The sequence below is a fragment of the Manis javanica genome, chromosome 16, assembly GCF_040802235.1.
Source record: "Manis javanica isolate MJ-LG chromosome 16, MJ_LKY, whole genome shotgun sequence".
NCBI classification, from domain to species: domain Eukaryota; kingdom Metazoa; phylum Chordata; class Mammalia; order Pholidota; family Manidae; genus Manis; species Manis javanica.
In genome coordinates this window covers 20324780-20350955 of record NC_133171.1, presented here as the reverse complement: position 1 = coordinate 20350955, position 26176 = coordinate 20324780, and the positions used below count along the sequence as shown (strand labels likewise).

The 26176-nt window shown below is 40.6% G+C and overlaps 1 protein-coding gene across 9 annotated transcripts in view; it reads left to right on the top strand.

The window, feature by feature from the left end:
* The window catches only part of CARMIL1 (capping protein regulator and myosin 1 linker 1), a 330496-nt gene that overhangs the window by 260286 nt on the left and 44034 nt on the right, over positions 1 to 26176 (top strand). For all 9 annotated transcript variants that reach the window (XM_073224193.1, XM_073224192.1, XM_073224191.1 and 6 more), the window contains 5 exons: positions 5365 to 5493; positions 6211 to 6342; positions 17725 to 17900; positions 20760 to 20847; positions 23461 to 23610. In XM_073224193.1, the coding sequence (XP_073080294.1) occupies positions 5365 to 5493; positions 6211 to 6342; positions 17725 to 17900; positions 20760 to 20847; positions 23461 to 23610 (675 nt within the window). The remainder of the gene's footprint in view (positions 1 to 5364; positions 5494 to 6210; positions 6343 to 17724; positions 17901 to 20759; positions 20848 to 23460; positions 23611 to 26176) is intronic.

Below are 26176 nucleotides of genomic sequence, written 5' to 3'. Positions count from 1 at the left end.
TCTTATGCTTAAAAAAAAAAAGGCAGTTTTATTGCCTTGAGCTCTTTACTCAGCATGTTCTTTTTCCTTTCTTTCAATGCGCAGTTTTATACTTGCCTTCACGACTTCTCTCTACTCCCTCACTTTGTGACCGCTTGAAATGTGCCTTCTGTCCCTGTTTGTCTACTGAAATGGCTCTCGAGTGGTCTCCTGGTCACCAAGTCCAGGGGCCTCTTCTCCCTCTTTTGATGAACAGAGGCAGTTGTGCAGTGGTCAGGGACTTGGGCTCTCAAGTCAGATGATTCAGATTCAAGCACAGGCTCTACTGTCCCTATGAGTGTGAACTGATGTCAGCCAGTCACTAACCTATTTAAGGCTTGATTTCTTCATCTGTAGAATGGAAGATGACTCAGGTGCTGTGAGGATTAAATGAGTTAATGCACAAAAACTACCTGCCACCCCCTAGTAAACATTTAATATTTGTTGGTATTTTATAATCACAGTTACCACTATTATTGTCCACCTTATCTTTTTTGTGTGTGTGTTTTGTTTTGTTTTGTTTTTTATTTTGGTATCATTAATCTACAGTTACATGAGCAACATTATGTTTACTAGACTCTCCCCATCGTCAAGTCCCCTCCCCCACCCCATTACAGTCACTGTCCTTCAGCATAGTAAGATGCTATAGAATCACTACTTGTCTTCTCTCTGCTGCACAGCCCTCCCCGTGCACCCCCTACATTATGTCTGCTAATCATAATGCGCTGTTTTTTTCCCCTTCTCCCTCCCTTCCCACCCATCCTCCCCAGTTCCTTTCCCTTTGGTAACTGTTAGTCCATTCTTGGGTTCTGTGATTCTGCTGCTGTTTTGTTCCTTCAGTTTTCCTTTGTTCTTATACTCCACAGATGAGTGAAATCATTTGGTACTTGTCTTTCTCCGCTTGGCTTATTTAACTGAGCATAATTCCCTCCAGCTCCATCCATGTTGTTGCAAATGGTAGGATTTGTTTTCTTCTTATGGCTGAATAATATTCCATTGTGTATATGTACCACATCGTCTTTATCCATTCATCTACTGATGGACACTTAGGTTGCTTCCATTTCTTGGCTATTGTAAATAGTGCTGCGATAAACATAAGGGTGCATCTGTCTTTTTCAAACTGGGCTGCTGCATTCTTAGGGTAAATTCCTAGAAGTGGAATTCCTGGATCAAATGGTATTTCTATTTTGAGTTTTTTGAGGAACCTCCATACTGCTTTCCACAATGGTTGAACTCACTTACATTCCCACCAGCAGTGGAGGAGGGTTCCCCTTTCTCCACATCCTCGCCAACATTCGTTGTTGTTTGACACCTTATCTATTTAAAGACTCAATTCATGAATCATTTGACAGTGTGCCATTCTAAGTGTCTTTCCATCACTCCTGTGTCTTATCTGTCTCCTATCTACATGACCACTGTCATATTCCAAACACAGTCATTATTCTAAGTTTTGTATTTAATGTTCTTTTCTTTTGACTATCTCGTCTACTTGTATTATTTTAATTCTCTCATCTCTGGATGACTACTAGATCTGTCCTTTCAGTTCTTGTTTCTTTCCAGAAAGTCCTAGGTTTCCAACTACTTATTCAGCATCTCCACCAACATAACCTTCTGAGGTGTCAGGGTCACTAAGAGCAAACTCATCCCCTGGAACTCCTAATGTTGCCATTTCTCCCAGGGACGTCATCATTTAGTGAGGATAGAACCCTTAGGTGGCTTGTCACTGTGCCCTGGACAATTTGCCTGCAGAATGTCTTTGCAGTACTACAAGAGCTAGTTTAGCCATTTTCCGTGTCTCCTCCTGTTTTCTATACCCCATACCCTTTGTATCAGTCAGAGAATCCAAGTCCCTATGTTAAAGGATGAGAGAATTTTAGACCCTCCCAATTGTGAAAGGAGCTGCAGAACAGATGCCCTATACCTTGAATGCTGTGTTCAGACTCCTTAATCGTGTGCCTGAGTTTATGCGATCTTGCCTTAACCTGACATTCCGATCTGCTGTCCCACCATAAAGGGCCTCTGTTCCTAATCAGGAAATAGGACCACAAGTATCTGTAGGTATGCTTTTGCTTATGTTCATTCATTCTTTCGCTTCATACTCCCTTGTCTTTTCTTGATCTCTAGACATCTTTCAGAACCTGGCCTAACAACTACCTTTAACCTCAATTAGATTTGGTCCCTCACTTGGCTAAAATCTTTTAGAACTTGCTATCATTCATTTGTTCATTGAGTGAACACTTACAAGGATCTATGACCAGGCAGGTACTATTGTGGGAAATGGAGCCTTGGCAGTGAACACGATGTGCATATCCTTGTGGGCATTGTATCATGTAGCACTGTATGTCTTGTTACTGTGAATTGTGAGTATTTCTCCCCACTTCCGGGTTCAGTTGCTTGGTGGCAGAAGGGTATTACCTTGTTCAGGACTGTATTTCATTCAATGCTAGGCATTCAGTATATTTCTCTTGAAATGAGTAAGAAAGCAGACAGAGAGGAAGATGAAATTTCCTAGGAGTAAGCTGTTTGCTGGGCCTGAGTGTGGTTGTGACAAGTTGAGAGCAACCACAGATGGCATTTGCTGTTATAGTTCTAAGTCCTGCCCTTGGGATCTTTGACCCAGTATATTTGAAAAAGCCTAAATAGTCACCATTAAGTGTGATATGAGTTAGTGGTGTGATGTAGTTGCCCAAGAAACCAGTTTCACTTTTGCCCATTAATGAAAGTGTGCTTTCTGTGGCGAAAGGCACTAGCCCTGCTCAGCTAACCTGTCCATTTCAGTGTCATAGTCCATTTTATTGAGAAGGGGCATTTCATGAGGGTCCCAGATGGAAGAGAGAATTCAGAGGAGAAATGACCTGGGTCAGAGGGAGGCGCAGGCACCACAAAACGGTGTCACTGTGGGATATTAAAAGGAACTGGGGATGTGAAGCCTGAAGAAAGAAAGATTACAGTAGAGAAGATAGCTCTGTGCGGACATGGGTGAGCCTGTCCCACGGAAAGGAGCTGGTGAGCGCTCAGCATGCTCTCAAGGGGAAGGCGTGGGGCCTGCAGAGAAGGACATGGGAAGACAGATTGGGGTGCAGAACAAAGAAGATCCTATCCAAGAATGACAGAGAACATGTCCTTGGAAGGAAGTCAGCTTCTTGAACTGTGGCAGTTAACAACTTTCCTGGGTTGCTTAGAAAAAATGGAACACTACGGGCTTGGGTGATGCTGGGAGGTTGACATAAAGAACCCGGGGTGGTCAGTCACCGTGCGGTCCCTGACAGGAAGATCCAAGAGGTGACACTCCTTCATGGCAGTCTCTGTTTTTCTCATTTGTGTACCTTAGGGACTTAAACATGAACTGATGGGCAAATTCCTGATTTCCTGTTTTCAAAATTTTAGGTTTGCTCTCTGCGTCATCTTAAATAGTTTAACTGTTCTGGGCCTTGAACTCCCTAGTTGTAAAGCATCAAATGGACTCTGCTAAATCTTAGCAAGTACCTGTTCGGTAGACTCTTGGAGACTTGCAAGATTTTATGTCTTATTTGAAATGAAGAATTAAAACTTTATGTTTCTTTCGGATACAATTTAAAAAGCTCCACTTAAAGGCCATTTTGTTGAGTTCATTTAAACCCTTTCTCCTTGGTGAATGCTTAGTGGCAGACATTTCAGGGGTACGATTATTAAAGATGATCAGCTTTATAGTGTTCTGTCCACACGCCTCTCAAATGAATCTCTTGTGGGCTCAGATGCTTTTCAGTTCCTTTCTTAGAATGTGCTTTGTGTCTTGAGATTAGGTATTTTTTCTTGGTAAAGTATGAATTACTAATGACTATTTTTGCTTTAGGAAGCACAGATCAATAAAATAGAAGAGTTAGAATTTATATCAATAAGAAGATTGAAAAAAACATATAGTTCTCTGCAAGGCATTGTGTAACTTGCAGAAAGTTAAGATGTGACCCCTGCATCCGAGCTTAGATTTCAGTCAAAGAGAGAATAGGTGTGAGGAGCCCTATTCATGTAGCTCCCTCTTTCCCATGGAGAGCTCCACATGGTTCCCTTACGGAGCCTCAGTGGGTTTTACAGTTATAGGAGCTGTTCTCAACATACATCAGCGTTAGCACGGCTGATCCTTTGTCAGGAGAACAGGTGCTTTGAATGGTGTTATTTTAACTGGACCATCTTCATGATACACTAGATAAGAAGATGGGGGTTTAGATGTTGTGAAACTGACTTTATAAAAGATAAAAGCAAGAGGAATATGGCTCTGTAATCAGACCTTAAGTCTTCTGAGCAGTGCAGTAAAGTTCCTAAAATTTATGGGGGATGCAGGGCTAATCTTGGCTTCCTGTAGTTGTTACATCAAACAATTCAAAATAAATAGAGAAATGTGGATTTAAATAAAAAAGAATATAGCTAGACCGTCACCTCTACCAAATGAATTATCGGGTAGGATAGGACTCTTGATAAGTAAGGTCTCTGGAAAATTAGTCATTTTTTAAGAACATGAAATAGGCAATCTGCAGCTCTGATTAAAATATTAGAGAAACTTTTCAAGCCACACTGTGGTTACCTTTTTCTTCAGACTAATTAGCTTTCTTCATGCTCCTCTATATAAATAAGAATATAAAAAAATAATCCTACCCATCTGTATTATTTCTTATTTACAATAGTTATCTACCCCTACCTACCCTTTAGGTTTTACGGTTAAATCCATGGAACAACTGACAATGATTCAGATGTAATTAACCTGGGAGAGGGACCTTAATGAAATAGAAACTAAATGTTATTAATTTTTTTTCCTATGTTAATGTAAGACTTCAACCTTTTTATGTTTATGTGCCTCTTAATTTATATAGAAAACTACCTGATATAATTGAATTAATTTTCAAGGATGTTCTGATTTCCATAATATTGAGATCAACCAATTGGCTGTGGTATCATTTTGTAGTCTTCCCAACAGTCTCATAATTGCACTTTTGCCATTCTTCGTTTCCTCAGTATGTAGCACTATGTCCGACACAGGGAGTACTCGGTAAAAATTAAGGAAGGAGGGTCACTATCTAGGCAAAACGTCACTGCGTATCTATGAGATTCTGACTCATCAAGATGTATTCACTTTTGTTTTACATGCTGCATATCCTAAGGAGGAAAGGGGACAAAAATCCCTTAAATATTTTTCTGGAGTTAATGTTGCCAAAGGTTTCTTATATAAATAGATAAATTAACAATTGCCTTATAAGCTGCCTTCTCAGAATTCCAGTTAAAAGTTTTCATCCTCCTTCATTCTATATTTTCTTCTATCTGAATACTGGCTGTGCTGACTCGGATGCTTGATGTCATTTTTATGGTGTGGAGCAGATGATTGACAGAATATGCGTGAAAGTACAGGACCATCTCAATTCTTTACGAAATTGTGGGGGAGATGCTGTCCAGGAAGATTTAAAATCAGCAGAAAGGCTCATGTGTGATGCCAAGAACTCTAAAACGGTGAGTTTCACTTGAGGTTAACATGAGAGTCATATGTAATAAAAATAAGGTTTTTAAACTTAAATTTCACAACTAGTTCCGATTTCTTTACTTCTCTTCCCAATTTCAAGGTCACTAACAAATGGCAAAGTGAATTGAGCTCATCTTTGCTTCCTTTCTGTACCTGTGCTAATTAGCAATAATCAAAGTACGGAATCAAAAGTACAGGGCCAGTGCGGCTTAAGAGGGATGTAATCGGGTCCTCAGTTGCTGAGAGGTAGTTGTAGTTTAAATAAGTAATAACTAGTTTCAAACATTCAAATTCCAAGTTGAAAACATGAAACTCACCTCTGTCACCTCTGAAAGGAAGCTTCTCTCAAATCAGAATTTGGTCCCTAGAGAAAGGAATGCCTGGGAGTCTGAAAACCTGGGATCTGGTCTAGCTCTGCTATTGGGATCACACAGTCACTGAGTGTCGTGAACAGGAGGAACCTTGTGGCTCAGTCAGCTACTCTCATGCCCTAGAGAAAGACAGGAAGGCACCAGGAGTTGTTATGTGCTGTCCCTATGGTGTCAAAGCTGGACCTTAGTTTATTAATCTGTATAAAGAAAGGGCTTTTGATCAAGAGTAGATTATCCTTAACAATGTATCTCCACCCTTTTTACTAACTGTGTTGATTTTGGTGCTTTTAAAATATTTATTTAATCATGGAGAGGTTACTTTTATTTTCTTTATAGTTGTTGCCAAATTTATACCATGCTGGTGGTGCATCTTGGGCGGGAGCCAGTGGCTTGTTGTCCAGTCCGATTCAGGAGACCCTGGAATCAATGGCTGGAGAAGTTACAAGAGTTGTAGACGAACAGCTAAAGGTTTGTAGTTTCTGTTTTTCTGAAAAATGAAATTGTGATGACTTAACTCTTTGTGATAGCCTTTCATACCATAGCCACTTGTATTTTATAGATTTGGTTGTGTGTGTGTAGGTGTGCATGCACACGTAGTAAACATTAAATACTATGTGTTTTCCAGCTTCATTTCTAAGTTTTAGAATAACTTCCTACATAATGAGATGAACTAAAATCTATCAAATTCTGTTTCATTTTTGACGCTAAATCTCAAAATGTACTTAGCATAGACAGGTTTCCACTGACAAGAGAATGATTAATTTCTACTTATAAGGCACAAAGAGAAGTCTGCTTTAGGAAAAAAATATCTTCTGTTAATATATTTAGCATACAGAATGGGGCTGATGACAGGAGTTCTGCTTACCGTGCCTGGGTGCCTATATGGAGAGTCTGCTTCTAGAAAAATAGGTAACAGTCTTTGGAAGGCACTGGTTGGCAGACTAGGATAGGGATTCAGAATAAATTTGCGAAGCGACCACTAGCAGAGACTCGTCTATAGGCTCACTGGCTGAATGAAAGTCTCTGGAATTGAGTGGCATAGAATCACCTAAGATCAGCTTTTTATTAAAGTAACTTCAAAAAGTAGCTACAGCAGAGAAATTTCACTTTCAGAAAGTTTTCATCATTTCCAGTCTCTGCCTGTTCAAGGATGCCTTAAAAAACCTTGTCTGAATTTTTATAATTATTTAATGTTTTCCGCTGTGTGCACAATTGCTGCATCTAAGGATTTGATGTGCAGCTTGGTAATGACATTGCCACATGCTAATTGTCCTGTTTGTAAATTCAATTACTGAGGGAGAAAATGTTGTGAATTATTTAGGAGTATAAGTCCCTATCTTCCTATATGCATGATAGAGAGAGGCTCTTGTGTATCGTTTTTATTTTATTTGACCTTGGTTATTTTGAATCCATTCTGAGCAGAAACAAACTGGTAGAAAAGGATTGGTTGGTTGGTACAGAATTCTGCAAATCATTTGTTACCTAATAGCACTTGTTTTATCCTCCATGAAGGATAAAATTTGTAAGAAGGATACTTTCTTACATTTAAAACAAAGCCGTCTTTGTTGCATATTTAATTTTGACTATGAAAAATTAAGCTATTCTTTTGTGAAACATTTAAATAATACTAACAAGTATAAGAAAAATGAAAATAAAATCACTTGAAATCCCAGAGAGCACCATTCTTACCATTTTAGTGAATTTCCAAACATTTCACACAATCTTACATCTGTATGTTCATGCTCTACCTGCCTTTTTATATTTGGCACAATATCCTGAATACAATTCTAGATCAGTGAATAATCATTATCATTTTAATGGCTATATAGTATTTCATTATATAGATGTACCCGTACTGGGAGACCTCAGTGTCCTATGTGTCTCTCTTTTACTTCCACATATAACATTCCACTTCCGATACTTATGGTCACCCAGTAATGTGGGTTTTCCCCCATGAAGCAATTCTCTGCAACACTAGCTGGGTGTTCTAAAATTTAACTCAGTTCTGACACTGTTACATGCAGATAGTCTCAGATCCCACAGGTGAAGGGCTCAGTCCCACAAAACTGCCCACACCCCACTCAGATGCCAGACACAAGTCCAGGTTGTCATCTGTGCTTCTGACCAATCGGCTATAAATCTGAGGTTATCATGACCCCCTCCTGAGTTTCAATTAATTTCTTAAGGCAGCTCACAGAGTTGAGGGAAACACGTTTATGAGTTTAAAAGGATATGATAAAGGACACAGATGAACGTGCCGATGGAAGAAATTCATGGGGCGGTCTGTGTGGGAAGGGGAACAGGGCTTCTGTGGCCCCTGTCCTGGCTGCCACTTCCCAGTGCCTCACATGTTCACCATGCCAGAAGTTCCCCAGATGTATACCTTGGGAATTTTTATGTGGGCATGACTGATCACTAAGTCCACCTTCAGCCCTTCTCCCTTATCAAGATAATCGAGGACATGGGGAGCTACAGTGCTGGGAACTCCAAGCTTCGGATCATGGCTTGGTCTTTCTGGTGACTGGCCTCATCCAGGAGCCCTCACAGAATCACCTCATCAGAATAAAAGATACTCCTCTGACCCAGGAAATTTCAGTGATTTCAGGAGCTCTGTGCCAGGAACAGCGGGTAGAGACCAAAATATATTTTATATTATCTCATGGCCAACATCATTTATTTTCTAATTTCTGATTAACCCTATTAGGTTAAATGCCTATAACTGACCCATTCCCAGGTCAAATGGTACATACTTTTTAATACTTTTTTTCATATATATTCACAAACTGTTGTCCAGTAGTAATAGGCAATTGATTGTTCTAACACATCCTCACCATACTAAGTATATTAACCTTTTAATATTTGTCATTGTAATGTATTTTGTAAACTCTTATTTAGTCTTTCTGATTTCTTTACCAACCATTGCTACATCAAGTAATTTTATTATCCACTGTTATTTTTTCCTTTGTAAATTATACATCTGTGACAATGGCCTAATTTTTTCCTTTAAAGTGTTCATGAGAACTGTTTACGTCCAAGAACTGGCTGGCATTTAGTCAGTGTGAAGCACTGCAGCAGGACCTGCCCTGGCAGCCTGCTTCCTCGCCCCGCGGTGCAGCCGGCCTGCCACAGCCACCGCCCGGGCCTTTGGCCTTTTCCCTCTCAGTACCCCAAATGGTTGACGTCCACTCTTGGCACCACACTTAGGAGGAAGTGGAAGGCAAAGGTTTGACATAAAAGGCATTTGAATTCCTAAAAGTCTGAAATAATAAATATATTTAGGACCAAAAACATTGTTCTGTAAATAGTCACGCCCCCCATATTTTGATGCTGACCCCTCTGGCCCCTTGTCGGTGTGACAGGGTTCTCACTCATCACGGCTTCCTTACTTGCAAAGTGTCACAGCGCGCTCTTCTTTCATTCTGTCTCTGGGGTCCCGGGCTCCCAGGGCGCCTGCTCTTTTCCCTTCCCCCACTCACCTGATGCCTTCCATCTGCATCTGCAGGTTCCTTTCCCTCGGGGGAGGGTGAGCAGGCACCGTGGCAAATCCTCAATCACAACTCCTTGATTAAATGTTACTTACTAATTCCCCTTTACCTGGGTGCAGCGCGCTACTTTCAATGGGCCGTAGGCGGTTTCCTTACTGTTTCCCCCCAGTTTGTACAACGAGAGGATAACATTTTACCATTTTTAAAAAATTCTCTATCTACTTATATACCTTCCAATGTCTTAATTTTCTAAAAATTATGTAGGAAAAATGTATTTTGACTACAGTCAATATTCAGTTTCTTGTTAAACTACTGTGGCCCTTATTTATTTCCCTACTAGTATCAGATTCTTCTGGTTAAGAGTGTTTTTGCTATTTCCCAAATCCTCTAAAATCAACATGTTTATACTAGCAAAAGTCAGATGTATTATTTTGTAAGAATAAGTTGTTATTACAGTGAATAAAAAGAAATGGGACTAACAGGCCTGGATTTGTGTCCTGGGCTTTCTGCCGGCTCTTTGCTTCAAGCAAGTCGCCTAACTCACTAGGACTGAGCTTCCTTATGCAAGGTTGTCTTGGTCTCAAGATAATCAGGGGGCCCCTCCCAGCTTTGATATTCTATATTTCTGTATCATGGTCAGCAGGAAACATTCTGAATATTGGATGGAAATAAGTTCATATAGGCCTTTGACCCATCTTTCAAAAAATATTCTCTCAGAGAAGCAAAAGAAATGGCCAGCTGGGCAGCCTTCTTAGAGGGGGAGCAGGAAGTTAAGAGAAATTACTTCTCTGAAAAGAGGTGATATTCTCCAGACCAGCCTGTTTCTAGGTATTCTTAAATGACAACTCTCCTATTTTCCCATTTCTGGTCTTCCTGGAGTAATAGTAGATGAGTAAGTGGGATCCAAGGCTCTTAACATAAAAGAAATGTATTTCTCCCTTCTGGACTTAAGGTTTGGGTGCTAGTTTTGGCTGTAGAGATTTTCAATTCCACTGAAGGCTTAAATTATGAAATACTTCACTGGTAAATTTCAGATAGTAAATGAGCCTGTTGGAATATGTAGGCGGCATTTTCGTAAATTAACTCAATTTGGCTAGAAGAATTCCTCTGAGTTTTCTTAGTTTCCTGCACTTCATATTTTCCAGAGCAAAAGACCGGTCTCAGAGTACTTCAGCACGGAAGTCATGTTTGTTTGTAGTGAGTTGGCTCAGTGAGAAATAATGCAAGTATACCTGGCATGCTAAGGATATTAATCCAATTTATTTTACAAATATTACACAACTTAACAGTTAAGAAATATAGACACTCTTAACTATCATTGGGAAGATACATACAAAATGAAATCCGATTGTCCAATTTCAGATACAAAGCTTGCTCAATTCAAGTTGTCTGAAGGTGGTTATAACAGACTAACAAAACAGAGAAAATGTAAGAAAAGTTAAGAAACATGGCTAAAGTGAGAAAGCTTAACATTTAAGGAAAAGAGAGAAGAGGAGAAGGCGACAGCTGAAGAGGTGGTGGCTGAGAATTTCGGGAATTAATGAAAGACCAGATCTTAGGAAGTCCAGGGAAACCATGCAAGACAGATAAAAGCAAATCCATGTCTAGAATCATCATAATGAAAAGTGGAAAACACGACACCAAAGAGACCTTAAAAGGGGCCAGAGAGGAGAAGCCATCTTACTTAAAAAAAGAACAATATTAAGATAAGGCAGCTTGCATCTCAGCAGTTATTGGAAGGCAAAAGACAATAAAATACTATCCTCTTGCTCCCAGAGAACTACAGTAAAATCCAAAAATTATATACCTGATAAACCTAATTTTTTAAAATGAGAATGAAATAAAAACATTTTTATCCAAACAAAAAACTGAGATGATTTCCTCTCACTAGACTATACTAAATAAACATCTAAAAGGTATGTTTTGACAAGGGGTATACTTCTGGATAAAGGAAAAATTACCACAAGAAAGGGCATCTGAGCTACAGGAAAATAATGAGCAGAGAAGATGCCAAATGTGGGTAAAGAGAAACATCCATTATATGAAACAACATTAATGTCTAATTTGTGCTATAATATTAAGAGGAAATACTAGTGAGATACCAGAAGCAGTCATTTAAGTTCGTAAGGAGTGGGCAAAAGCAGTGTAGTGTCCTCGTTTTATTCAGGAAAAGATTCAAGAGATCAGCCTTAGACGGCATCGTCCAGTGTTTTCCATTAGTCACATGTGGCCATTCAAATTAATTAAAATTAAATACAGTTTGAAATTTGGTTTTTCATTTGCAGTAGGCACATTTGAGGCGCTTGGTAGCCATCCGAGACTAGTGGCTCCTTTACTGGGCAGCACTGATGTTCCCACCACCTCAGAAAATGCTGTTGGAAGATGCTGCTTTAGACAGGAAGCAAAGTATGCCCGTTAAAATTTCTAGTGTAGCAAGAAAAAGACATACTAAATCAGAGGCTGTACAGCATGTCTAGAGGGACATTAAGAAGTGTTTGGGGTTATTTTGGGTGTCATAGCAGCTGGCACAGGCACATGACAATGATCCTAGACATTCCGCAATGTAAGGGTCAGTTCCACTCCCAAAAGAATACTCCTACCGCAAATCCAGTGATGCGCTGGATAAGGCATCACTGGAGAGAAAATAGGTCAATTGAATGGTCCAGTTGGCCAGAAATACATTATTTCAAATGTGTATACATCTAGTCACAGGACTTCATGTACATAAGAATAAATGGACAAAATTACAAAGAAAAATGGACAGATGCACCATTGTGGTATAGATCTTTTAAAGAGCCTGCTAGTAACTAATAGATCGAATAAATTTAAAAAGTAATTATGAAGAGTATTTGAACCACAGAATTCTCACTGTGATCTGGTAGATCTGTATGATCCATGCACCAAGAATATGAGAATATCAGTTCTTTCCAAGGTTACATTTATGAAGAATGCCCCTGAAAGTATAAAGAACAACTCTACAGTTTTCAAAGGCCATCTTCTCTGGTCCCCTTTCAAATAAATTAGAAATTAATAAGAAAAGAAAAATTAGAAAAAACCCTGCATGTTTTAAACTGAAAAATTATTCTTACTCAAGGATTAAAGGGGAGGACATAATTTAAATAGGAGGATATTTAGAATTAAACAATAATGTAAATAGTAATATCAGGACTTGTGAGATGCACATAAACTGCTATGTTCAGTAAAATACATAATCTTAGAAGCCAGTATTGGAAATGAGGAGAGGCTGGAAAACTAATTGGCTGAACGTATGATCATTTTAAAAGGTCGGAGGGAAGAGTCTTGATGCCTACAACTTGCTTTCAAATGATTCAGAAAGGAGATGCAAAAACTGCTAATTATTAGCAATTGGTAAATTTTAGGAGAAGGGTAGGAGTGTTTATTATTCCATTCTTTCAACTTTTCTGGATGACTGGGATTTTTTGAAATATTAGAGGGAAAAACAGAAAAAATTTCCTTTCACATCAGGAATAAGGGAAAAATGTCCATTATCACTACTCCCATTCAACATCGTATTGGAGGGCTTAGCTGGTGCGATGTGACAAGCAATAGAAATGAAAAATGTTAAGATTAAAAAGGAAGAAAAATTATCATGATTTGCATATTTTGTGATTGTAATTTTTTAAATAATTGTCTACATAGGGAACCCAAAAGAATCTAATTTGCAGTTAAATTATTAGGATCACTACAGTAAGGTTGCTGGAGATAGACCAATATGTAAAAATGTATTGCATTTCTGTACATCGACAACACTTAACTGCGTTTTCACATAACAGTATAACTCCTTTTGGGTTCCTAGACCCAATTCGTGTGTGTGTGTGTGTGTGTGTGGTGTGGTGTGTGTGTGTGGTGTGTGGTGTGTGTGTGTGTGTTACAAAACACCAAGCGATTCTCAAACACCAGCCCAGAGACAGCACCAGATCCCCAGGCTCAGGGCCCCATCCTACAGGACTGCCCTCCACTCCCCATTCCAGATGCCGGATGAAAACCCCAGGCAGTCCCTGTGCTTCTGACCTACCGGCTACAGATGGAGGTTCCCACGACCTCCCCCTTGGCTTCAATTAATTTGCTAGAGCAGCTCACAGAACTCAGGAATAACAGGTTTACCAGTTTAATAAAGGACATCATAAAATTTAGCAGTCAGATGAAGAGATACATGGGGCAAGGTCCCAAATAAAGCAGCGTCTGTCCTCACGGGGCTCGGGGCCTGGCCCGGTGGCCCACGGACGTGTTCTCGTTCCCTAAAGCATGGACGCGCTCTCAGACAGAGAAGCGCAGCACACCAAAGGGAGAGAACGGTCTTCTCACTGGATTTTGAGGGCTTTGTCGCATAGTCATAATTGGCTAAATCATTGGCCATTGGCTGATTTAGCCTCCAGCCCCCGCCCTTAGGTGGGTCCAAAAGTCTCTCACCAACATGGCAAGACACCCATTTCACCTTTAAGGCTCTGAAGTGTTTTCAGGAACTGTGGATGAAAACCAGATATACTTGGGAAATATATAGTTGGTCATCTGAATGACCAACTATGTATTTTTTCTTAAAACTAATTATATCACACTTAGAAAATGTCATTGAAAATAGTCACCATTCAAAATAGCAAAAGAATGTAAAGTACATGGGAATCAATCAGAGGAATAACACCACAATGGAGAAGAGTTATAAAACTTGATTGAAAGACTTTAAAGAAAGTCTAAAAGTGAAAGAGTGCCCTGTTTATGACTAGGAAGAGTCAGTATCACAGGATGTCAGTTTTTCCCAAACTCATCTATTATTGGATACAGTTCTAATAAAAATCCCAACAGGTTTTTAACAGAATGTGACAAAGCTAATTATAGACATATGGAAAAGCAGTGTTCAAGAATAGCCCAGGCACTTACGAAGAACGAGAAAATTGGTAGTCTTGCCCTACCACATATTAAGGTATCATAATTAGGATGACATACAGTAAACAACCCAATGCGACAGAAAGGGAGAGCCCAGAAATAGATGCGCACGCGTACAGACTTCAGGATGACAGGCAGCACTGGGGAGCAGCAGGGGAGGAGTGGACTGTTCAGTACCCTCACTCACTGAGGCCCTGGGCTTGTCACACTTTTTTATGTTCCTTAGAGATCATTCACAGGGGGGTTCCAGGCCCTGGGGACCTAGGGTGGGACTTCCCAGTTGCCGTCAGGTGCGAGCTGTGGGTCTGGAGTCCGGTGCCTCTGGTTCTCCATGAGCTTATAAAATTAGATGCAGAATTTCAAACTCATTTTCCTGGATGAGTGTTTTTCATATTCTCAAAGGGGTTCTTGGGCCCCCAAATGGTATTCTTGAGCACCTTATGACACATTTGATTACTGAAGCCCCCACTGGGTGCTGTGGGACCAGCCAGGAATGTCATCGAGCACAGTTTGGGGTACGAAGGATGTAAGGAGAGTGAAAGCAAGAAGGTCTCCTCAGAGAGGCAGCGCGCGCGCCGAGCTGGGTGTGGAGGAGGAGACGATTCATTCTGGCTGCAGAGGGAAAGAGGGGAACGCTAGGCTAAGGACGGTGTGTGCGAGGCAGGCGGACAAAGCCTGGATCATGTGGGGAACTGGAACTACAGTTGGATGTGAATAGTGCCAAGGGGAATAGAGAGATAGGACAGGACACGAGGCCACAGAGTCAAGCAAGTACCAGATGTTTCAGGGATTCCCTTTTGGTGTTTATGAATAATCTTTTTTGTCATATTCTGCTTATGAGGAAACATCTAGGAGTAAATTTAACGTGTTGTAGAGACAGATGTGGTGGAAGGGGTAAATTAGGTAGAGTTTCGAGGGACTTGTAGATATATTGGCGCCATACCTCACAGTAAGATATTTGGAAGAGCAGTTGATTTTGCTGTTGTAGTTGCTGTTCAGACGGAGGCAAGGGAAGGACGAAATGTAACTGAACTTTCCGTGGCAGAACATCCGGGTAGAGATGCTTAATAGATTCTACTATTTATGCATTGTATGTGCCAGGTAGGTGGCTGTAGGTAGACATTTGGTTGAGCATCGCTGGTGTATAGGCAGTGACTTGAAGCCATGGGAAGGATGGATATTGAACAATACGTTTGGTGTACAGAGGACCATGGGACCTGGAAGGAGATGCTGGGTGAAGGACCAGAGCTGGAGGCTGGACACAAAGAAGTGGTCAGGGGCTCCATTGCAAACGTATCTTGTCATCCTTTCTCCCCTTGTTGGCAGCCCTCCCACCAGAAAGCACACCGTGACAGCCTTACATGCCACTGATCACGGGAACGGGGGATAGAGATTGTAGGTAACGAAGAAAGAAGAAGGGGACACTCCTCTTGGCAGTGGGTGAGGGCACTGGAAGAGGACAGCCAGGACAGGAAACAGAAGACCCACCTCAGCTGTTCATTAACCAGCTAAACAACCTTACACTTATCTCCTCTGAACCCCAAGTTCCTCATATATAAAAGGGGTTTGCCAAAAATCTGCCTTCACTTAACAGGGTTGTTATGTGGACCAAGAGAAATCATCAAGTTCGTTTACACGTAGAGTATGAAGTGCTGCATTATATTGCTAGTGTTGGGCTAGAGGAGGTGGTGGGAAACCAACTGCAAAGTGTCTGTTGAGGTGTTTGCTGAGGGGAGGGTGAAATTCCTTCGTACGGGGTCAAAGTGAGGGAATCATGGATGTGTAGAGCAGAGAGACCTTAGAAATAATTTTTATAGGTGAGACTGCAGAGATGTGCAAAGGTTATTCACTTAATGCTACTCACTTAACATTCCATGAAATGTCATGTCAGGGCCCACACTGGAAGCCAGGCCACCTCTCTTTAGGTCAGGGGGTCATTGCAGCTGAATTAGCACTGCCAGGCTGGGGGACCTTTCAGAAAGGCACAAAATACCGATATATAAGATAGAGTCCAGACAGCATATGGATGCCTGTGGTCATTCTTACCAGGAGCTCTGGGCTTCTACTCCATCTGGAACAGAATGTGTTTATTCTAACACCAACAAGGAGTCTGAAGCCACCTTATTGGCACTGTTTGCAGCTTTCTGGGGAAAATGTTCTTAATCAGGGACTAGTCAGAGTTACAAAGGGAAAGAACACTGTCAAAGTACGAGTCGCTTTTGGAAACTTCGCAGATGGCCGCCTCCCTCTTACCTCTCCTCCCCTGATCTGCACGAGGTGTTTCATAAGCACCCTACTGTTCTGCCGCTCATCATACAGTGTAGTGAGAGGTTTTACTAGTGGGACTGTGCTTTGCACATGAATGTTTAAGCGCACAGTCTTTCCATAATAATGCTGTCAGTCTTCCTTCACTCTGGAAGAGTAATGGGGTCAAGCCTGGCTTTTAAAAACTGGAATCTTATCACTAATAGTAGCATCTCTGAAAACAGATTAATAATATAGTCTGTGATACACTGAACTTTTATTGTATGCGAGACAACTGAACACTTTATATATGTAATATAACTTCATCTTCAGTAATTCTATGAGGCAAGGCTTTTTTTTTTTGCCATTTATAGCTGAGGAAAGTGAAACTGAGAGAGCAGTAGCTTAGCTCATTGTCACTGAGCAAGGATTCAAATTTAGGCCTGACATTAATGCTGCTGCCGTTTTCGCACTTAGCAGCCGCATCATCTACCTCAGGCACGTTCACTTCCCTTGGGTGTTGTGATTTGAGCACATGAGGAGCTTCCGCCATCTTCACAGATGCTGGGAGGATGAAATGTACAGAAATCAAACTCTAAAATGCTACAGAAGTGTGTTTTGATTATTATTAATGTTTATTAAAAGCTCTGTGCTTTTGTTTTTCATGTGTATTGTTGTTATAACAGTTACAATTTTGCCTAACACTAAAGCTTTTCTTTTAAGAAAATAAAATGGGCAGTAGTTTCTGTGGTTTTCTATTGCTTACATTTTGCTAGAGCTGTTGAATGGTTCACCCTGATTTGGGGTTTCTGTGATTTGCAAAATCACATAAGAATTCAAGTCTGGTATATTTTCTAGGGATCCCTGTGATTTTATTTTCCAGGAGCAGGGAGAGCAACCTGGTGTGGTAAGTTGGTACATAAAAGCCTGAACTATGTCTTGGTAAATCGCACCATGAATATCTGTGTTAAACACAGCTAGTCAGACGGCAGCATGAAGCTTGGGCGGGTCTGCCAAGTGAGTTAAAGTGGTCACCCGAGGTCAGTGACCATCCCACAGTCACACAGCACCCAGGAGCAGCTCAGAACCATTGGTCGTGCCCCAGGACCCCGTGGTGTCCCCGTTCTCCCAGGGCTCGGCGCCACGCACACCCTCTGGTGGGTTCTGTGGCGGCGCCTCCTGCGCAGCGTCCTCACCTGGCCCCCCCGCGCCATTGCAGGTGTTGCTTGAGGCCATGGTGGATGCTGCAGAGAATCTTTGTCCCAACGTGATGAAGAAAGCCCACATTCGACAAGACTTGATTCATGCCAGCACGGAGAAGATTTCCATCCCACGTGCCTTTGTTAAAAATGTTCTGTTGGAGAAGTCTGGAATCGATATCCTTAACAAAATTAGGTAGGTTTATAATGTTAGTAAACCTAGGGCCTGCAGTTTCTGAGAATGCAGTCGAGGCAGTCGCGGAGAGTGTTACTGTCGGCTTTGCCCTGCGTGCTGCGTGTAGGCATGTCGGACAGGCACTAACTGCATGTAACTAGAGCTGGGCAGGACTGCTTAGGTTTACACATTTCCAAAATAAGACAACCACAGATAGGCCTGTGTTCCTGAAGAGCACACGGTTTTCTGCTCTTTTTAAGTGTTTAATTTTTAATAGGGGAGTACATGTTTGTAATTTTTTTTTTCTGTTTGTGAAGCTTATCTTCTGCCTTTTTAAGTCACTAACTTGAAGACTGAGATCAGTTTACTTTCTACCACCACACTATTAGGGGCAAATGTACAGCCTGTCTGTCTCTCTCTATTTAGGCAAAGAGGCCACTCTTACCTCAGCGTGTTTTCTTTCTGGGTTCTTTTGGTGTGTCTGTGATACCATGAATGTGCTATTAGTGCTCTGGAGTATTTACATAAATTTTGCTTGATACAGTTTGAGAAATATGCCAGGATACAAATGTTCAGGTGTCATCACCAATAAACTTGCCTGTGTTTTACATAGACTCTGGGGTAGTTACCAGTATTACATTATAGCTAATTCTCATGATGTTTTTTTGTTTAGGGAATCAGATGATTAGGACCCAAGTTCAGAAACATCTTACGTTTCCCATTTTAGAGGCAGCAAAAAAGAAGTGGCTTTTATCTGGAGAGTCAAGAGTTGTGCTGACGCATAGTGATGTGGCTAAAATGACAGCTGTAAGAAAGACGAGAGCTAAAATGAGCCAAATATTATATCATCATGATCTAGATAGAAGGCTGATAAGTAAACGCCATAAAAAAGGATTACAAACTTTGAGGGTTGAGAATTCTGCAGTGACTAGACAGCTATTCTGTGTGTATGCTATATGTGTGGTGATTTTTAGAAGTAAAAGACCCGAGTTCCTACTCAACTGAATTGTAAGACAATTGGAAAGACTTCCAGAGCCCCATAGATTAGTGATTTTATGAACTCTAGTTCTTATAAGGTATGTTTACTTATTTCTGTAACTTGTGATTTCATAATTTTTATTAAATTCCCTTAAATATTAAGGAGAAAAAAAATGTACTAACCACCATTCTTTCATATTAATGGACTGAACCACCAATAGATCAGACTCTGATGCCTTTACTGGGGTACAGAATTCTGTCAAATATGGTCACTTCCCTTGAAAATGAACAAATTGTGAAAGAGGAACGTGTATCTGAAAGATATAGGACTCCTCATATCAGTGAATCCATTGTATGTCCACTAACTCGTTACTTGGCTTTTTATAGTGCATGTTACTGAGCGCTGATAGAAAATACGCACCCCCACACTTGAATTTATGTATACATTCATGTGCATGTATGCACATGGAGGTTAAGTAGAATCACTGCCTCTAAAAAGTTGATAAACTCAAATCTAAATCAGTAAGGAAATACAGCATCCAGTAGCAAAGTGATAGAACAATCCCGGGACATTAAAAAAAAGTTGCATTTTTAAGAATCCTTTTTGGTGTTATAATTTGAAATGGGTAAACCACACCTTCCTCCCTCAGAGAGAGAGGGAGAGAAAGAAAGAAAAAAACTAGTGATTATAGTTTTATGAGGAAGTAATTCCCCAAAATGCCTAAAAAAATCAGAGGATTTACTGGGCTGAGACTCAATAATGTATATTTTTAATAAGAGTCTTGGGTGAATCTTATCAGTGGATGCCTCTGGGGAATAATAGAGTAGAGTGTTAGGTAAACCAAATAGCTACAGAGAGAGGAGTTAAAGAAGCCTTTAATCTTTAGCCCAGGAAAAGTTTTAATGTAGACATCAAAGAGTTAGTGCTTCCATTCTTCTCCCCTGCCATCAGAAATCTTCCTGGGCAGAGAAATCCCAATGCAAATTATTGCCTTTAGGATAGAAAGGTTTTTCCCTGTTACATAAGTAGACTTTCAATTTAGCTTTAGGATTAAATAATTTTATTTTCATAACTCCTTTCCCTGCTCTAAAAACTTTGAAATTGTTGACTTGAAAAGCAGATGGAGCTTACGAGACAGTGTTGGAATGTGGGCATGTATCTCTCCCCCACATTTACCTTTAAATGTATTGTGCATGTATTTACATTTGTGCATGTGTGAATTTAGGTAAGGTTTTTCAGACTGAAAACACGTGTGAAATTTGAATTCTTGAGAATACCAAAGAGCTAAAGTGCTCCAAAGTACCTCTTATCTGACCAGGATCTTAGTGGTTGAGTTGTTCATTAGTGAAATCTATAAGCCACTTTCTGTTTTTGGCCACCTGTTCAAGATGAGGGAAGAGGCCTTAAACCTGGAACATTTCAGTAACCTCAGTTCATAAAAGGCAAGAAAACAATGAATTTGTAACGATTCCAGGATGGCAGGTCAAAGCAGAAGCTGTTCAGTATGGTGCTATTTGATGGGTAAAAATATTTTTAAAGAGGAGGATAAGCATAGTAAAGCAATAACCGAGGTTTAACAATCTGACTGGACTTTGTTAATTTACTCCAGCCCAGGTTTGTTTTAATTTATGTCAGTGGATGAATTGTTCCTCACCACAGGATACATATGGTTCCCATTAAGTCTGTCTTTATTCAGGTGCTTTTCATTTCTACCCCTAAATCTTGAGTTTTGAAATTGCAGAGGCTGGTTGAAATTGCTAAAAAAAGTCTATTACCTGTGTGTTTATGGCAGTGTTTAAGGCTTATTTTTAGAAGTTCTTAGCCCTGTTCACACATGGGTGGGGTTTTTTTTTTTCCTGCACAAAGTAAAATGCTGCTCTATCCTTCTGATTTTCACACAGTGAAGTTAAGTTGACCGTGGCCTCCTTCCTCTCCGATCGGATCGTGGATGAAATTCTGGATGCACTTTCGCGCTGCCACCATAGACTGGTGAGTGTCGCGGTGCCTCGGATGGGGCCTCCTGCTCCAGTCCGCGGGGACGGCAGGGCAGTCTCTGCCGTGGGGATGTGACTGCTCTGCAGCTTTATGGGTTAAGATCCTAGTTTCCCTCCTTCCTCTTGGACACTGGGTCTTGCCATTCTAGAATATGTTAGAATTTCTCTAGAGGGAAGGGTAGGGGAGAGCAGAAGTGATGGAATTCAGAAATCCTATTGTCATTCATAATGCAGGTCAGAAGTTTTGGTAGGATATGATAAGACTGAGATCTAAAATTAAGATCATTTTAGATTATTTAATTTGTCTCAGCTCATTTTGTTGCTCTCTGATACGATTATTTGAGAAAGTGGACTACTCTTAGAACCTGGTTGGAAATGAAATATTTGGAGTCCAAAGGAAGTGCTGGAGCGCAAAGACTGTTGTAGTGGTTGATAGCTGCTTGGTGCCTGACCACTCGTCTGCGTATAACCAAGGAGGAAAAACTAATTTTTTCTTCATCTAGAGACTTCTGCACCCAGGTGGAAGCCTTTACTTCCAGTATCAGCGCATATGAAAACTGTATCAGAAACTTGAAGGGAGGAGAAATTAGAATGTGTGATATCTTGATCTAGGTGGTGGTTACATGCATATATATACATGTCAAAATGTATCAAGCTATACACTAAGATTTGTGCATTATATTGTACATACCTCGATTAAAAAACAGGAAAGACGCTTCATGGTCCTCAAACTTCAGAAAGTCCTCCGAGGCACAGATGAAGGTTTTATTACTGGTTATATCTTCTGTCTCAAAAATATTAGCAATATGTTACAGTAGGAATCTCCCAAGCAAGTTACCATATTCTCTCTAGAGAAAAATTTCAGGTTAACTGTGTAGGCTGAGATACCCAGTTTTATGGCTTTGAATTGTTGACACTAGTGGTAACTAAAATGAGAGGAACAGTAACAGCTTTTCCATGAGGCAGACAACATGATTATTTCAAAAAATGCATTTCAGAAAAACTTTTACACTCTCCTCTTAAATCTAAAAGAGAAGATATACTTTTTTAGCACTGCTACTCAAAGTATACCAGTGGACTGGTTGGTCCACTTCCACTAATAGATGGATTCTAGCCCATGACAAGGTTAGTTCAGCAACCAAGAGGAAACATGGAAAAGCTTCTAGAGCAATTTGTTGTGTCCACAATATCCAAACATGTTATTTTTCTGATTTTTCATACTTAATTGTATTTTGCCAAAGTGTTGATTTGTGGCAAACTGGAAATATAAAAAACACAGAGAATTTAGCAAGCACTGGTTTCTAGTCCAGGGCACAGTGAACAGCTATGTTATTGCTTAGAGCTCCCAATTCAGACTTTTCTTAAAATAAGCAGAAACAAAATCAGCAGAGTATCCTCTGCAGGAACAGTTTATCCATAGCCCACAGCGCCAGGGGCTGCCTCAAAAGGCCTGCCTGATAGCGTAAATATTGGATATCGTATCAACGTGCCTGCCAGTGAGAACTAACTCAGAGTTTGAATTTTTCACTTTTTTTTGCATTTGTCCTTCTTTGAGGAGTTTAATTATTCAGAAAATGTTAACATTTTCTTTTTACAATTGAAGAGTTGTGTGAATGCACTTTTGTTTTGAGCTTCATTTTAATATTAATACTGCTTGGATTGTAAGGGGAGAGCTTAACTGCTCTGTGAAAGAAATAGTGTCTTCTATATGGAATTTTGTTTTCAAAGACATTTCTATAAACATGAATATTTTTTTCCCACCTGAGTTTAGAAGTGTTCTTAAACATTCTATGGAATTGTTAGCTGGTTCCCATTGTTTCAAAATAAAGTTCCTGAGGATGAATCAGTTCAGCACTAGAGTATATAGTTTCAGCCCAGTTTATTCTACCACTTACCATTTAATTTTTAGGTTTACATAAAGCATAACACTGAAAATTAATAAATATTATCAAATATGGTATTATTCATGGCATTAAAACAGTAAAAGTAGCAGCAGTTAAAATTTTGTTAGCAATTTCCTTGCTTTCAGTCCTTTACAAATAATAAAGGTTAGAATCATTTTATTTCCCCTCTTTAGATACTTTAAAGCATTAGGTTAGATAGAAAGAGAAATTCTGTCAGAGGAACTATGAAGTAAAATTTTAAAAAAGAACACTCCATACTTTCTTCTAGACTAACTAATATCCTCATCTACCAAAGCCTTACTTTTCATGTGTAATTTTGTAGAGCTTTTCTTAAAGAATGCCCCCAACCCCTTTTCCCAAAGAAAAATTGAGAAAGTTTCAGTGAATTTAAAACCTGGATCTGTCCCTGCAGCCGTAGTGGAAAAAATTCCTAAATCAATTAGGAGAACTTGTCTTTTAAGTGTTGTTTGTGACAGGAAAATATTTTTAAGTAAATTTTGTGATTTCTTGATCTGTCCTCTAAAGAAAGATAATAAAAGGCGCAAGTCGCTCTAGTGTGAGGGTGTTGAGAATGGTCACCAGCCTCAGGGAGACGCATCCTCTCTGCACCCGTCACCTCGTGGAAGCCGGCTTCCAGACGCAGCGGACCTGTCCTCCCGTGCCTCTGTGCCTCAGCCTCTCCTGTGTGTGCCCTGACTCTGCAGGCGGACCATTTCAGCAGACGTGGCAAGTCCCTTTCTCAACAAGAGTCCTTAGCGTTTGAGCTGGCTGAGGAGAAGCCAGTGAGACCCTCCGTTATCGCAGTAGAGGAGCTCACGGACATGGAGCGTCTGGAAGATCTGGACACTTGCATGGTAAGACACGTCCTTTGGCGGCGGCACCGTATCCTGCCCACTGGACTCTGCTATGGCTTTTTTTTTAATGTCTCGCCTTTAGAAACCAGACCAAATAAAACTTTCCCTCAGAGACTACTCTTCAGTAACTTGTTCTACAGAGGCTCTTAGTGAACCTAAGAAGTGTCAGGTCCCCACCACGGCCCTGCACCTTGTTTTTCATTTGTGATTTTGTAGAACTTTTCTTAAAGGATACTCCCATCCCCTTCCCAAAGAGAAACTGAGAAAGATTCAGTGAACATAAAACTTGAATCTGTCCCTGTAGCCATAGTGGAAAAAATTTCTAAATTAGTTAGGAAAACTTGACTTTCAAGGGTCATTTGTGAAAAGAAAATATTTTTAAATAAAGAAACCATTTTAAAAAATGTGGGGAAGGGCTTTTTCCCAAATAAAATATGTAGGGTGACTCTCTCTTTTTTACTCCTATCATTTTTTTTTCCTCTGCTGCTTCCAGTTTTTTCTTTGCATAATTTTTGGGTGTACTTTTAAATTTACATTTCCTGTGTATTTCATGTTTCTGTTTAGTTCAGATGTGCCTTAGAAGTTGGAATATACACTACAGTGTCTACCTAGCAGTAGGGCTTGATTCCTTAGTCATCTTCCAAATGTCACACGGTGCATCCATCTGGCCATATAATTAGAATATTTAGGTTGTTGATAATTTTTTTCTCTGAGGACAATTTTACTTCAATTCCTATTCCATTATTTTAAAATTTGTATTTTTAGTATAGTTCTCACTTTACCGTGAAAACAGTTGTATGTGCCTCTCTATTCAGTATTTTTGGTTTATTGAAATGATCATTATTATAAATAATTCCCTATAATCTGAGAGAATGCTGGTGAGAATAGGTTTGGGCTGGTTTTATGCCCAAAGGTCGCTACTACTGATCTTAGTAAGTTTTAGAGGCAGCAAACTGTCAAGGAACGGTGCTTGTTCTTAACTTTCAAAACCAACGACCTGATGTGGCTGATGTTATTTTTCTAGGCCAGAAGAGAATGTAATACTTTAAATGATTCCTTATTTATAAACCATTGTTATATTTTAGAGTCTGAATAAAATAGCTGAGTGCTCTCCAGATGAAACCCTGTTGTGTATAAGGAGACTCAAAAAGAAAGCTTAAAATACAATCCTAGATTTCAAGTGACGTTCTAGTGCAACTGAAGATGCCAGGTGTCACAGGGTGGGGAGGAAGCCCCAAAAGGGGACCTTTTGAGCCAGTCTCTAGGCATTCTCATGTTTCAGCCAGATTAGTCCCATTTATCTAATAGATATTTTTGAGACATTGCTTAAGATGTTTCTGCTTAAGAATTCTGCTATATATTTAAAGGAAAAAACTTGAAAAAAGGTCACTGGTTTTTGTGATAAAGGATCCTATAGCTAATGTTTTTGGCGTTTAACTTGTAAAAAGAGTTTATCTCTGCCTAAGCATCTCCTGTTTCTATTCTAAATACATATTAAAAAGTAGGTATACTTGGAAGTGAGAGAATTAAAGGTGGTGGCGTGAGAGGTGACACAGAGATCACCTCCAAAAACCACATATAATAAAACAATATAGATAATACAACTAATCCTAAAAGAGCAACAGGAAAGAAGGGCATACACCTGGAGAGAAGAGCAGACCTCACTAAACCGGGTAACATACCAGAACCTTGATCCAGCAGGACCCAAGCCCCTCCACCACCCCAGCTCACTGGCGGGAGGAAGATAAATGGAGTGGGGAGGGGGTGGAAGCTTGGGACTGCTGAACACCCAGCCCTGGAGGTCTGCTCTGGGAGCACAAACCTACATTGCATGGTGCTAAGCCTACATAGCATGGAAAGCTAAGACAGGTGGAATACTTGGAGAGACTGAGATTCCAGCCATTTGTGGAAAACAGGGATCCACATCCAGCTGCTCTGGGACAAAAGAAAGGCAGGCAGACTGAGACTTCCTAACAGTGAGAGGGCTGCTAAAGGGGCAAGGATTGCACAGAGCTTGCTGCTCTGGAGTAAGAATAGTCTACAGAATTGTCTGGGCACACTCTGCCCATCAGGTTGGAACTTTCAGGAGCTTCAGACGCCCCATGCCCCTGGCTGGCTACTCAGCTATGAGGCCCCCCACCATGATACACAGCCTGCTGCACCTTTCTCCTGGCCTACCGGCACTGGCTCACAAACCAGCAGTCCCTGCTCTGATGTCATGCCAGCCAGAAGGAGGCCATGCCTATGGCAGCTACAGACACAAAGTACAGAGGCTTACACACCTGTGTGCTTGGCCCACTGGTTCTGACAGTAGAGATAGGCACAGCAGCCAGGAAGCAGGAAACAGCTGTTTCTCCCCACCAGGCACCAACGCTGCTCCCCTGCCACCCCCGATATCACTCCAGGGGCTGAGCAGCTCCAGAGAAGAGAGCTTCTGGGCACTAGAGGGCGCCACATACAAATATGAAAGGTCAGAGGAACCAGGTTCAAACCAATATCTCACAGACACCAGAAAAGGGGCCAAGTGAAACTGAACCCATAAATCTTCCTGAAAGACAGCTAAAAA